This window comes from Salmo salar, chromosome ssa02, assembly GCF_905237065.1.
Source record: "Salmo salar chromosome ssa02, Ssal_v3.1, whole genome shotgun sequence".
In the NCBI taxonomy this organism is placed as follows: domain Eukaryota; kingdom Metazoa; phylum Chordata; class Actinopteri; order Salmoniformes; family Salmonidae; genus Salmo; species Salmo salar.
The window spans coordinates 3,110,257-3,125,189 of record NC_059443.1 but is presented as its reverse complement, the minus strand read 5'-3'; the positions used below and the strand labels follow the sequence as shown (position 1 = coordinate 3,125,189).

The following is a 14,933-nucleotide window of genomic DNA, read 5'->3' as shown; positions in this document are numbered from 1 at the left end:
CGATTACTGCAACTCCCTGTTGGCAGGGCTCCCTGCCTGTGCCATTAAACCCCTACAACTCATCCAGAACGCCGCAGCCCGTCTGGTGTTCAGCCTTCCCAAGTTCTCTCACGTCATTCCGCTCCTCCGCACACTCCACTGGCTTCCAGTTGAAGCTCGCATCTGCTACAAGACCATGGTGCTTGCCTACGGAGCTGTGAGGGGAACGGCACCTCCGTACCTTCAGGCTCTGATCAGGCCATACACCCAAACAAGGGCACTGCATTCATCCACCTCTGGCCTGCTGGCCCCCCTACCTCTGCGGAAGCACAGTTCCCGCTCAGCCCAGTCAAAACTGTTCGCTGCTCTGGCACCCCAATGGTGGAACAAGCTCCCCCACGACGCCAGGACAGCGGAGTCAATCACCACCTTCCGTAGACACCTGAAACCCCACCTCTTTAAGGAATACCTGGGATAGGATATAGTAATACTTCTAACCCCCCCCCCCAAAAAAAAGATATAGATGTACTATTGTAAAGTGGTTGTTCTACTGGATATCTTAAGGTGAATGCACCAATTTGTAAGTCGCTAAATGACGTATATGTAAATGTAAATAGTGTAGATTTCTTTTATTGTTTTTTTTGCCAATGGTAGCCTGCACCACCACCATGGTAGCCCGCACCACCACCACCACCATGGTAGCCCGCACCAGCACCACCACCACCACCACAATGGTAGGCCAATACCACAACCACCATCATCATGGTAGCCCACAACACCACCCACAGTAGCCCACACCAACAACACGGTAGGCCACACTACCACCACCACCATGGTAGCCCACACCACCACCACCATGGCAGCCCACAACACCCCCACCACAATAGTAGCCCACACCACCACCACCATCACCACCATGGTAGCCCACACCACCCCCACCACTATGGTAGCCCACACCACCAACATGGTAGCCCGCACCATCACCACCACCATGGTAGCCCACAACACCACCACCACCATGGTAGCCCGCACCAGCACCATGGTAGCCCACACCACCACCACCATGGTAGCCCACACCACCACCACCACCACCACCATGGTAGCCCACACCACCACCATGGTAGCCCGCACAACCACCACCACCACCACCATGGTAGCTAATACCACCACCACCATCATCATGGTAGCCCACACCACCACCATCACAGTAGCCCACACCAACACCACGGTAGCCCACACCACCACCACCATGGTAGCCCACACCACCACCACCACCACCACGGTAGCCCATACCACCACCACCATGGTAGCCCACACCACCACCACCACCACCACGGTAGCCCACACCACCACCACCATGGTAGGCCACACCACCACCACGGTAGTCCACAACACCACCACGGTAGCCCGCACCATCACCACCAGCACCGTGGTAGGCCACACCACCACCACCACCACCACTATGGTAGGCCACACCACCACCACCACCATGGTAGCCCGCACCAGCACCATGGTAGCCCAAACAACCCCACCACCATGGTAGCCCGCACCACCGCACCACCACCACCACCATGGTTGCCCACACCACCACCATGGTAGCCCACAACACCACCACCACCATGGTAGCCTGCACCACCCCCACCACCATGGTAGCCCACAACACCACCACCACCATGGTGGCCCACACCAGCACCACGGTAGCCCGCACCAGAAAATGCAGCAAACAACCCACCACCATGGTAGCCCGCACCACCACCACCACCATGGTAGCCCAAACAACCCCACCACCATGGTAGCCCGCACCACCAACACCACCACCATGGTAGCCCGCACCACCACCACAGTAGCCCACACCACCACCACCATCACCACGGTACCCCACACCACCATCACCACCATCACCAACAGCACGGTAGCCCACACCACCATCACCACCATGGTACCCCACACCAACACCACCACCACCACATCACCAACAACACCACCATTAATCTAAAGTAAATGCAGGCCTTTTCCAACCAACCCAACATTCTTTCTAAATAGTGTGCAGCAGAATATCAGTTATGGAGGTTTAATTTCCAAAGACAATGGAACAGAAAACTAGACAAGGTAAGTCAGTTACCTGACAATACCTAAGTGATGATGTGTGATGACCACTGTTTGCATAATACATTCCTCCTCTAGGGTGTTAGCCTGTTAGGTTTTCGGAAAGGGAAACTTAACAAAAGCGAAACACATCCATTGTAATGATGCTGTAAATAGTCATGTGACTGAAACTCTTCACTCCATGCCCTCCTGTAATGTAAGTTAATAAACCTTTAACTCTTTGACCTGTTACTCCAGGTCCTCCTGTAATTTAAGTTAATAAACCTTCACTGCTAATATCACCATCACTGCCCTTTCATAGTGCAAATTTATTTTATTGGCTTTTTTGCCAATGGTAACCCGCACCACTACCACCATGGTAGGCCACACCACCACCACCACCACCACCATAGTAGGCCACACCACCACCACCACCACCATGGTAGGCCACACCACCATCACCACCACCACCATGATAGCCCGCAACACCCCCACCACCATGGTAGCCCGCAACACCCCCACCACCATGGTAGCCCACAACACCACCCCCACCACCATGGTAGCCCACTACACCCCCAGATGGACAGATGGAACCGGAGGAGATGGCCGCCGTTTTACGGTCTCCTAACCAATTGTGCTGCCGCCCCCAGGTGGTGAGGGTAGGTAGCAACACATCTGCCAAGCTGATCCTCAACACTGGAGCTCCCCAGGGGTGAGTGCTCAGACCCCTCCTGTACTCCCTGTTCACCCACGACTGCATGACCAGGCACGACTCCAACACCGTCATTAAGTTTGCTGACGACACAACAGTGGTAGGTCTGATCACCGACAACGACGAGACAGCCTATAGGGAGGAGGTCAGAGACCTGGCCGGGTGGTGCCAGGACAACAATCTCTCCCTCAACGTAACCAAGACTAAGGAGATGATTGTGGACTACAGGAAAAGGAGCACCGAGCACGTCCCCATTCTCATCGACGGGTCTGTAGTGGAGCAGGTTGAGAGCTTCAAGTTCCTTGGTGTCCACATCAACAACAAATTAGAATGGTCCAAACACACCAAGACAGTCGTGAAGAGGGGCACGACAAAGCCTATTCCCCTTCAGGAAACTACCACGACCACCATGGTAGCCCGCACCACCACCACAATGGTAGCCCACAACTCCACCAGCATGGTAGCCCACAACTCCACCACCATGGTTGCCCACACCTCCACCACCATGGTAGCCCACAGCACCAACACCACCACCACCACGGTAGCCCACAACACCACTATGGTACCTCACAACACCACCACCATGGTAGCCCACACCAGCATCACAGTAGCCCACACCACCATCAGCAACCTAAACTAAATACAGGCATTTGCCAACCAACCCAACCAGTTTATACAAATAGTGTGCAGCAGTTTATCTGTTATGGAGGTTTCATTTCCAATTAAGATGGAACAGAAAACTAGACAAGGTAAGTCAGTTACCTGACAATACCTAAGTGATGATGTGTGATGACCACTGTTTGCATAATACATTCCTCTTCTAGGGTGTTTGCCTGCTAGGTTTTCAGAAAGGGAAACTTCACAAAAGAGAAACACATCCATTGTAATGATGCTGTAAATAGTCACGTGACTGAAACTCTTCACTCCATGTCCTCCTGTATTTTAAGTTAATAAACCTTTAACCCTTTGACCTGTTACTCCATGTCCTCCTGTGATTTAACTGTCACACCACCATAGTAGCCCACATCACCAGCACCACCACCACCACCACCACCACCACCATGGTAACCTACACCACCACCACCACCACTACCACGGTAGGCAACACCACCACCACCATGGTAGCCAACACCACCACCACCACCACCACCATGGTAACCTACACCACCACCACCACTACCACGGGAGGCAACACCACCACCACCACGGTAGCCAACACCACCACCACCATGGTAGCCCACACCACCACCACCACGGTAGCCAACACCACCACCACCATGGTAGCCCACACCACCAGCAACACCACCACCACCACGGTAGCCCATTTCTGATTGTATTATTTTCATAGAGGATTTCAATAAGAATTATCCCATTAACTTGTCTAGATCTACTCAGCATCAGGTGAAGTGACCATAAAGAGATCATGCGGGACGTATGACGTATGGAAAGGGAAACTTAACTAAAGGAATCTACTCCATTGTAATGATGCTGTAAATAGTCCTGTGACTAAAACTATTCACTTAGAAAGACAGCACATCCCAGACGGAGAACATCATGGGTGTCTCAGGTTTAACCAGTTTTATAGATGATCATGGAACGTTTTTAACAGATTATCACTTCAGAAACAGCAAGCTGGTCATAGATGGTTCTAATCTTTACCACTCTCTTTATTTTAAATCACGTTTGGATCAGAAGCATGGAGGGGATTATGATGATTTTGAGGACCAGGTCTGCAAGTTCTTTAAGGCTCTGAGAGATTGTGGCATTGAACCTTATGTGATTATAGATGGAGGCTCTGACTTTTCCGATAAAAAGTTTGAAACTCTTCTCTACCGAGTTCAATCAACGCTCAACAAAGCCAACAACTTGTCCAAGGGGCTTTGGGGGAGCGGTTTACTACCAATCCTCATCAAACAAGTCTTCAAACAGGTCCTCTCCAGCCTGAAGGTGCCATTCGCACAGTGCATCTTTGAAGCAGACCAAGAAATAGCCTCCTTGGCTGAAAGGTGGAACTGTCCGGTCCTGTCCTATGACAGTGACTTTTATATTTTTGACATCCAGGCAGGATATCTGCCCATCTCCCATTTTAAGTGGCAGAACGCATCGACGCAACGCTGGAGTTCTCAAAATTACATCCCCTGCAAACGGTACACCACAACAAGCTTCTGCAGACACTTCAAGATCAACAGACAGCTTCTCCCAGTCTTCGCTGCCATCACAGGAAACGACTATGTCAACTTGGATAAGATGGGCTTTCCCATTAGGTGGGAAGACAAGCTGCCGATGGAACCCAATCGAAGGCCAAGTAAGTTTGAACAAATTACCTGTATACCGAAGTATACACAACTACTACAGATGCATTTGGGGCGGCAGGTAGCCTAGTGGTTTGAGCGTTGGGCAAGTAACCGAAAGGTTGCTACATCGAATTCCCGAGCTGACAAGGTAAAAATCTGTCGTTCTGCCCCTGAACAAGGCAGTTAACCCACTGTTCTTAGGCCGTCATTGTAAATAAGAATTTGTTCTGAACTGACTTGCTTAGTTAAATAAAAATAAAAACGAATAATTATATATATATATAATACTGTAGTGAATGGTGGGGCGATCCCAGGTAGCTGGCGTGAAAGGCAAACACTCTACGCATCGTACCAACAGGGCTAACCCACTTGGTGGGAATTGTAAGGTGGCTCGAGGATCACTACAATAATATTGTAGCCGTCATCAAAGCAAAGGGTGGCTATTTGAAGAATCTCAAATATAAAATATATTTTCATTTGTTTAACCCTTGTTTGGTTACTGATTCCAAACGTGTTATTTAATAGTTTTGATGTCTTCACTATTATTCTACAATGTAGAAAATAGTAAGAATAAAGAAAAACCCTTGAATGAGTAGGTTTTCTAAAACTGTCACTCCCTGACCATAGAGAGCCTTTTTATTCTCTAATTTGGTCGGGGGTGTGACAAGGGTGGGAGATCTAGTGTGTTTATTCCTATGTTGGCCTGGTATGGTTCCCAATCAGAGGCAGCTGTTTATCATTGTCTCTGATTGGGGATCATATTTAGGCAGCCATTTCCCCACTGTGTTTTGTGGGATCTTGTTTATGTGTAGTTGCCTGTGAGCACGCCATAGCTTCACGTGTTCGTTTATTCTTTATTCTTTTTTTGAGAGTTTCACTTCAATAAATATGTGGAACCCAGATCAAGCTGCGCTTTGGTCCGAGTATGCTTCCAACGACGATCGTGACAAAAACTTTTGACCAGTAGTGCATATCTGAAATCACAAACAGACCACTGACATTCATTCTGTTTATCTGAGACAACTGGTCAAATGCAAGCAGCAGCTCACAACATAGTGGACTTTACCATATGAAATGCCATACAGCTACAGTAATTTTATTTTCATTTTGTAAACAAATACTACAAGCAAAGAAACAGAATGAAGTGCTTCCACCAGATAAGAGTTAATTCAGAGATTAAAATAGTACAATTTCCCTTTTAATATATTAACATTTCATGAGCAGAAATCAAGCAATGGCAATTCTCCTCTGCATAAATAATGTGCAGGTTTAATATTATTACTGCCTGGCTGTAAGCCTCTCTCTTTTGACGGCTGAAATTGAATCGTACCTTCAGAGCAAGAGAGAGGTTGCATGTGTAGTATACGTCAATGGGATGCAAATTACGTTTCTTCTTTATTGAGTCCTCTACTAACACAAAGATAATGTTTACCAATATGGAGGTTTGGGGGCTGATAATCACTGTTTGAAATGCATTAAATGACATCTCCCACTCCTCTTGGCCTCCCACTCCTCTTTCTATTCTGGTGAGAGACAGTTTGCGCTGTTCTGTGAAGGGAGTAGTACACAGCGTTGTACGAGATCTTCAGTTTCTTGGCAATTTCTCGCATGGAATAGCCTTCAATTCTCAGAACAAGAATAGACTGAGGAGTTTCTGGCCATTTTGAGCCTGTAATCGAACCCACAAATGCTGATGCTCCAGATACTCAATTAGTCTAAAGAAGGCCAGTTTTATTGCTTCTTTAATAAGTACAACAGTTTTCAGCTGTGCTAACATAATTGCAAAAGGTTTTCTAATGATCAATTAGCCTTTTAAAATGATAAACTTGGATTAGCTAACACAACGTGCCATTGGAACACAGGAGTGATGGTTGCTGATAATGGGCCTATGTAGATATTCCATTAAAAATCTGACGTTTCCATCTACAATAGTCATTTACAACATTAACAATGTCTACACTGTATTTCTGATCAATTTGATGTTATTTTTATGGTCAAATAATGTGCTTTTCTTCCAAAAACAAGGACATTTCTAAGTGACCCCAAACTTTTGAACGGCAGTGTATATCATGATTATTTGGATAAATTAGGCGGCCGTTGTTTAGCAGTCTCTGCCGTGATGTGCTGCAGCAGTAGGCCTAACAGCAGAAACATTGCTAAACCAATACATTCCTCTCCTGCTACATGCACAATTAAAGGGGAATTACAGAAAAATATATACATTTGTTAGCATTTTTTTCAGACCTCTACATTTTTCTGTTGATGTGATTTAAGCATTGACATGGACTCAGAACATCAACTTCCATTGTTTCTCTCTGAATAATTGTAATATTGAGAGTAAAAAACTGAAAATGCACACAAAACAGAATTTGGGATAATTCAAAATACAATTTTATGGGGCCCACTTAGAGTTGTTATTTGACTATTATATATTGCCAGAAAACACATCTCTTGTACAAGGAACAGGGGAAGAGTTGCAGGGTTGAGGAGAGAAGAATTTGCCGATTTGAAAGGTTTAAAAAAAACGAGTAGCTCGTGACATTCATTTTTCTTCATGTAGCTGTCATGCTAGAAAAGGTTGGAGATCCCTGCTGTACAGGCTTCCTTCTTTTCACTCTGTCAATTAGGTTAGTATTGTGGAATAACTACAATGTTGTTAATCCATCCTCAGTTTTCTCCTATCACAGCCATTAACGTCACCATTGGCCTCATGGTGAAATCCCTGAGTGATTCCCTTCCTCTTCAACAACTGAGTTAGGAAGGATGCCTGTATCATTATAGTGACTGGGTGTATTGATATACCATCCAAAGTGTCATTGATACGGGATATTCAATGTCTGCTTTATTTTATATATACAGTTGAAGTCGGAAGTTTACATACACTTAGGTTGGAGTCATTAAAACTTGTTTTTCAACCACTCCACAAATGTATTGTTAACAAACTATAGTTTTGGCAAGTCGGTTAGGACATCTACTTTGTGCATGACATAAGTAATTTTTCCAACAATTGTTTACAGACAGATTATTTCACTTATAATTCACTGTATCACAATTCCAGCGGGTCAGAAGTTTACATACACTAAGTTGACTGTGCCTTTAAACAGCTTGGAAAATTCCAGAAAAATATGTCATGGCTTTAGAAGCTTCTGATAGGCTAATTGACATCATTTGAGTCAATTGGAGGTGTACCTGTGGATGTATTTCAAGGCCTACCTTCAAACGCAGTACCTCTTTGCTTGACATCATGGGAAAATCAAAAGAAATCAGCCAAGACCTCAGAAGAAAATTGTAGACCTCCACAAGTCTGGTTCATCCTTGGGAGCAATTTCCAAACGCCTGAAGGTACCACGTTCATCTGTACAAACAATAGTACGCAAGTATAAACACCATGGGACAACACAGCCGTCATACCGCCCAGGAAGGAGACGCGCTCTGTCTCCTAGAGATGAACGTACTTTGGTGAGAAACGTGCAAATCAATCCCAGAACAACAGCAAAGGACCTTGTGAAGATGCTGGAGGAAACAGGTAGAATGTATCTATATCCACAGTAAAACGAGTCCTATATCGACAAACCTGAAAGGCTGCTCAGCAAGGAAGAAGCTACTGCTCAAAAACCGCCATAAAAAAACAGACTACGGTTTGCAACTGCACATGGGAACAAAGATCGTACTTTTTTGGAGAAATGACCTCTGGTCTGATGAAACCAAAATAGAATTGTTTAGCCATAATGACCATTGTTATGTTTGGAGGATAAAGGGGGAGGCTTGCAAGCCGAAGAACACCATCCCAACCGTGAAGCACGGGGTGGCAGCATCATGTCGTGGTGGTGCTTTGCTGCAGGAGGGACTGGTGCAGTTCACAGAATAGATGACTTCATGAGGATGGAAAATTATGTGGATATATTGAAGCAAAATCTCAAGACATCAGTCAGGAAGTTAAAGCTTGGTCGCAAATGGGTCTTCCAAATGGACATTGACCCCAAGCATAATTCCAAAGTTGTGGCAAAATGGCTTAAGGACAACAAAGTCAAGGTATTGGAGTGGCCATCACAAAGCCCGGACCTCAATCCCATAGAAAATGTGTGGACAGAACTAAAAAAGCGTGTGCGAGCAAGGAGGCCTACAAACCTGATTCTGTTACACCAGCTCTGTCAGGAGGAATGGGCCAAAATTCACCCAACTTATTGTGGGAAGCTTGTGAAAGGATACCCGAAACGTTTGGCCCAAGTTAAACAATTTAGGCAATGCTACCAAATACTAATTGAGTGCATGTAAACTTCTGACCCACTGGGAATGTTGTGAAAGAAATAAAAGCTGAAATAAATAATTCTCTCTACTATTATTCTGACATTTCACATTCTTAAAATAAAGTGGTGATCCTAACTGACCTAAGACAGGGAATTTTTACTAGGATTAAATGTCAGGAATTGCGAAAAAGTGAGTTTAAATGTATTTGGCTGAGGTGTATGTAAAAGTCTGACTTAAACTGTATATGTTTGTGCTTGGGAAGGGGTTGTCTTTTTCAACAAGTTGCTGAATTGGCTGGCCAGTTTCCAGGAGCAGCAGGAGGCCTTGGACAATGTGCCCAGACTCATCGTTTCTAGGAACAACCAACACAACATGGATGCTGCCCTCCAGGCCCTCTCTCTGAGCATAGAGACATACCAGCTTCAACCCGGTTGCCTGGAGCAGTTCTTCATTAAAGACAAGGCTCCTGATCCCGGCCATCTCCCAGACCATCTGAGTGTCCTTCCAGACTGGACCCTGCTGCCGTTGATGAAGGGGATTCTTCCGTCCAGCATAATATACATTCTGCAGCTGAGGCCAGTGATACAGGGAGTCCAAGTTGAAGATCCCAGCTTAGCCAGTGGGAACAACACCTCTCGGCCCATACGGCAGGTAGTCTTTGGGCTGCTGCTGGGTGAGAGGAGGGAAGTGGAGGAGTATGACAGGGAAGGCATTAACCTGACCAGCAGCATGGTTAAAGCCATCTTGCCCAGAGCTGCACAACAAATGCAGCTAGACATGCTGAATCAGGTATGTATACATGTGATATAGTATACAGTATATCAGGTATGTATACATGTGATATAGTATACAGTATATCAGGTATGTAAACATGTGATATAGTATACAGTATATCAGGTATGTATACATGTGATATAGTATACAGTATATCAGGTATGTAAACATGTGATATAGTATACAGTATATCAGGTATGTATACATGTGATATAGTATTCAGTATATCAGGTATGTATACATGTGATATAGTATACAGTATATCAGGTATGTATACATGTGATATAGTATACAGTATATCAGGTATGTATACATGTGATATAGTATACAGTATATATAGTATGTATACATGTGATATAGTATACAGTATATCAGGTATGTAAACATGTGATATAGTATACAGTATATCAGGTATGTATACATGTGATATAGTATACAGTATATCAGGTATGTAAACATGTGATATAGTATACAGTATATCAGGTATGTATACATGTGATATAGTATACAGTATATCAGGTATGTATACATGTGATATAGTATACAGTATATCAGGTATGTATACATGTGATATAGTATACAGTATATCAGGTATGTAAACATGTGATATAGAATACAGTATATCAGGTATGTATACATGTGATATAGTATACAGTATATCAGGTATGTAAACATGTGATATAGTATACAGTATATCAGGTATGTATACATGTGATATAGTATACAGTATATCAGGTATGTAAACATGTGATATAGAATACAGTATATCAGGTATGTATACATGTGATATAGTATACAGTATATCAGGTATGTAAACATGTGATATAGTATACAGTATATCAGGTATGTATACATGTGATATAGTATTCAGTATATCAGGTATGTATACATGTGATATAGTATACAGTATATCAGGTATGTATACATGTGATATAGTATACAGTATATCAGGTATGTAAACATGTGATATAGTATACAGTATATCAGGTATGTGTACATGTGATATAGTATTCAGTATATCAGGTATGTATACATGTGATATAGTATACAGTATATCAGGTATGTATACATGTGATATAGTATACAGTATATCAGGTATGTATACATGTGATATAGAATACAGTATATCAGGTATGTAAACATGTGATATAGTATACAGTATATCAGGTATGTATACATGTGATATAGTATACAGTATATCAGGTATGTATACATGTGATATAGTATACAGTATATCAGGTATGTAAACATGTGATATAGTATACAGTATATCAGGTATGTATACATGTGATATAGTATTCAGTATATCAGGTATGTATACATGTGATATAGTATACAGTATATCAGGTATGTATACATGTGATATAGTATACAGTATATCAGGTATGTATACATGTGATATAGTATACAGTATATCAGGTATGTAAACATGTGATATAGTATACAGTATATCAGGTATGTATACATGTGATATAGTATTCAGTATATCAGGTATGTATACATGTGATATAGTATACAGTATATCATGTATGTATACATGTGATATAGAATACAGTATATCAGGTATGTAAACATGTGATATAGAATACAGTATATCAGGTATGTATACATGTGATATAGTATTCAGTATATCAGGTATGTAAACATGTGATATAGTATACAGTATATCAGGTATGTATACATGTGATATAGTATACAGTATATCAGGTATGTATACATGTGATATAGTATACAGTATATCAGGTATGTAAACATGTGATATAGTATACAATATATCAGGTATGTAGACATGTGGTATAGTATACAGTATAATATGAACATGCTGCTGTTGATTCTAAAAATTAATTCTCATTCTCTTGTTCTGTTTCTTAGGCTCCACATTCAGTGCGGCTTGAGGTGTTTTTGGAAACCCTTGGTGTGTCCCAGTCCACTTTGAATGGTATCCCACCTCATCTGGGACTTCCTGTGGCTGTTACCTACTACTGGCTGAGGCACGCCCATCTCCGACCAGACCATCCTTTCCTGCAGGCCCTGCTACTAGGACTGGTGTATGGAGAGCTCTGCAGACAGAGGAAGAGCCAGACAGGTATGGACCAGAATATGAACGGAAACACACATACAGGCACACACAACTTAGAATGTATAAATAAAGTGCGTGAAGTGCAGCCAATGACTCCTCTCTTTTTTGTGTATCAGGGTTTATAGAGGAGGGACCTGTGTTGGAGAGGCTGAGAGGGCTGATTCAGAGAGGTGCTAGTAACCTAGACCTGGCTGTGGCCCACGCCTATAGCCAATGGCAGCGCTGCATGAGGGATGGCCTTGACCTGAACCAACTGCTGTGCTTCCCTCTACCTGAGCCTCAGATTGCATGGTAACGTGTCACTTCCTAAATCAACCCTAACCGCTAACCTCTAACCTCTACAGTAGACCAGTGGTATTCCTTTACATTTTATTCTAGCCCAGCAGCAACACAGCTAATTCAACCCTCTGTTGTTTCCCTGTTGGAGTCTAGGCTGTACAAGGGAACTCTGGTGCACCAGCTTGTGGACGAACTGAGAGGGGTGGTGACCCCAGATTCTCTCCTGATGGAAGACCCTTCCTCTGGGCAGCTGTATAGAGCCATGCTGGAAGCCATTCTCAACTCCCAGGAAACTGAGGCCACTGGACAACCTGACGGCCCCTCTGCAGATTCTGGTGCTGGAGGAAGAAGAGGATGATGATGATGATGATAAGGAGGTTGTACTGAAGTCCCAATGTCCCACTGCAAGAGGAAGGAAAGATTCAACAAAGCTCTGTCAAGTTGTAAATATAGGGACCACTATATACGGACCACTATACATCTGCGGAGTTATAGATATAGGTAACACTATATAGGGACCACTATATAGGGACCACTATACATCTGCTGAGTTATAGATATAGGTACCACTATAAAGGGACCACTATACATCTGCTGAGTTATAGATATAGGGACCACTATATAGGGACCACTATACATCTGCTGAGTTATAGATATAGGTACCACTATATAGGGACCACTATATAGGTACCACTATACATCTGCTGAGTTATTGATATAGGGACCACTATATAGGGACCACTATACAATTGCTGAGTTATAGATATAGGGACCACTATCCAACTGTTAAGAATAGTAGGCAAAGGCCCAGTTTTCTGTGACATTTTAGTGACAGAGAGCATGGGTAGGAAGGCCCCACTTGCATACACACACTCATGAAGTAGTTTCACTTTCATTCACACACAGAGCATAAAGAAGAATGAACATCGATAAGAGAATTTACATTTATTTAAAGAAAATAAGAAAAAGGAGAAGAAATGAATTGGGACTGAAGTTTATTGAAATTATCAATAAAGGTTAAATATGATGAAAGTTGAAAGTTGAAAACATTGGGAAATATCCATTGGGAAATATTAAAGGGGGATTAAAGTAGTGCAGTACTGGAGTACACTAAGGTTTCTAGCTTGAATTGGAAATCCACAGGACAGAACAGCCAGGCAGGAGGTGGGGGTTAGTTGGTGCTGAAAATGACCGTTATGAGCAATGGCCGCATTAGGTGTTAATGCATCATTGGAGCAGGAGTTAGCTATAATGAGTTAGCAGAAAGGAAGACTGAGGGTATAAAGGAAGGGTCCCACCTCTCTTTGAGCTAGCTAGAAGAACCTGTCGCCTGCTGGAACAAGATTTTTGCTTTCGCTTTTTAGCTTGAGATACAATTAGGTTTTTATTATACTTATATTTAGGTTTGTATTATACTTATATTTAGATTTTATTATAGTTATATTTAGATTTTTATTATACTTGGTTAAAGTATAATTCTATGAGGAATCCTTAAGGTGACGTCATTGATAGTGTGTTAAAGTAGCTGTTAGAGTGTTTTAGACACCATCTGATAGACTAAGGGGCGAGACAAAAGCTGTTTATACATTGTAGAAGGTAACCTGTTTTTCTTGTTATTAAATACTGTGCTTCTTTGAAAACTCTGTTTATTCAGTTTTACACACAAGACAACACAAAACAATATAATTAATATACTCAACTAGAAGAAAATACAAATAAAAAAGAATAGCTTTAAAGATACCGTACTTTTGACAAGTTAAACACACCGGGCAGAAGGCTACAGAGGTTAAAGGGCAATCTGTAGTACAGGGACAGAGCAGACACCTCACCATTGTTCCTGTAAACAGACAAGGGATAGGGGTGGAGAAATGTAACCAATCACAGACAGTCATGGCCACAGACCAACCATCCACCATTCAAAGTTTACAATGTTTTAAGAAAAATTATAATAATCATTTTATGTAAGCGTGAACAAAATAAAATAAAATAAAACCCAGGGCAAAACAAGCTCACATTTTAGTCTCTGTCCAGGCAAGATGAACAAGGCATCCGCAGGTCACAATCAATAAGCACATCATCAACCTTAATGCCCCCCCCCAAAAAAACACACAAAGAAATGCTCATCCAACCCTTCAGTCACAGGGGAGTCAAATACAGACTTATTTTAGTTTTAATATGAATGACATCAGAGGATGGACTGTTAAAAGTAGGACCGGAATGGAGCCCAGGCCTCATAAAACAGTTTGGGGTTCCCATGTGTATTGAATTACATTTTTTCTAGTTTCAGAGAGCACAACACATCTCCCACCCAATATTTCTAAGATGGGGGTGCTGCCATCTTCCAGTTCTGTAGTATTAGCCGTCTAGCTAAAAGAGCAACAGTGTCCAACTGAATTCTTGACAGGGGGGTACCTATGGGCCGTACTCCAAAAAGGGCTGTAAGGGGAGACGGATCTATAACAGTGTCATATATATCAGAGAA

The 14,933-nt window shown here is 43.0% G+C and overlaps 1 protein-coding gene across 1 annotated transcript; it reads left to right on the top strand.

Moving 5' to 3' along the window:
- Positions 1–4,301: 4,301 nt before the first annotated feature.
- On the top strand, positions 4,302–14,091 carry LOC106593043 (protein asteroid homolog 1-like). Its single transcript, XM_045696607.1, has 5 exons — positions 4,302–5,081; positions 9,581–10,107; positions 11,965–12,178; positions 12,289–12,463; positions 12,605–14,091. Exons 1-5 carry the CDS (start codon positions 4,331–4,333, stop codon positions 12,807–12,809), a joined length of 1,872 nt encoding a protein of 623 aa, XP_045552563.1. The 5' UTR covers positions 4,302–4,330; the 3' UTR covers positions 12,810–14,091.
- The last annotated feature ends 842 nt before the right edge of the window (positions 14,092–14,933 follow it).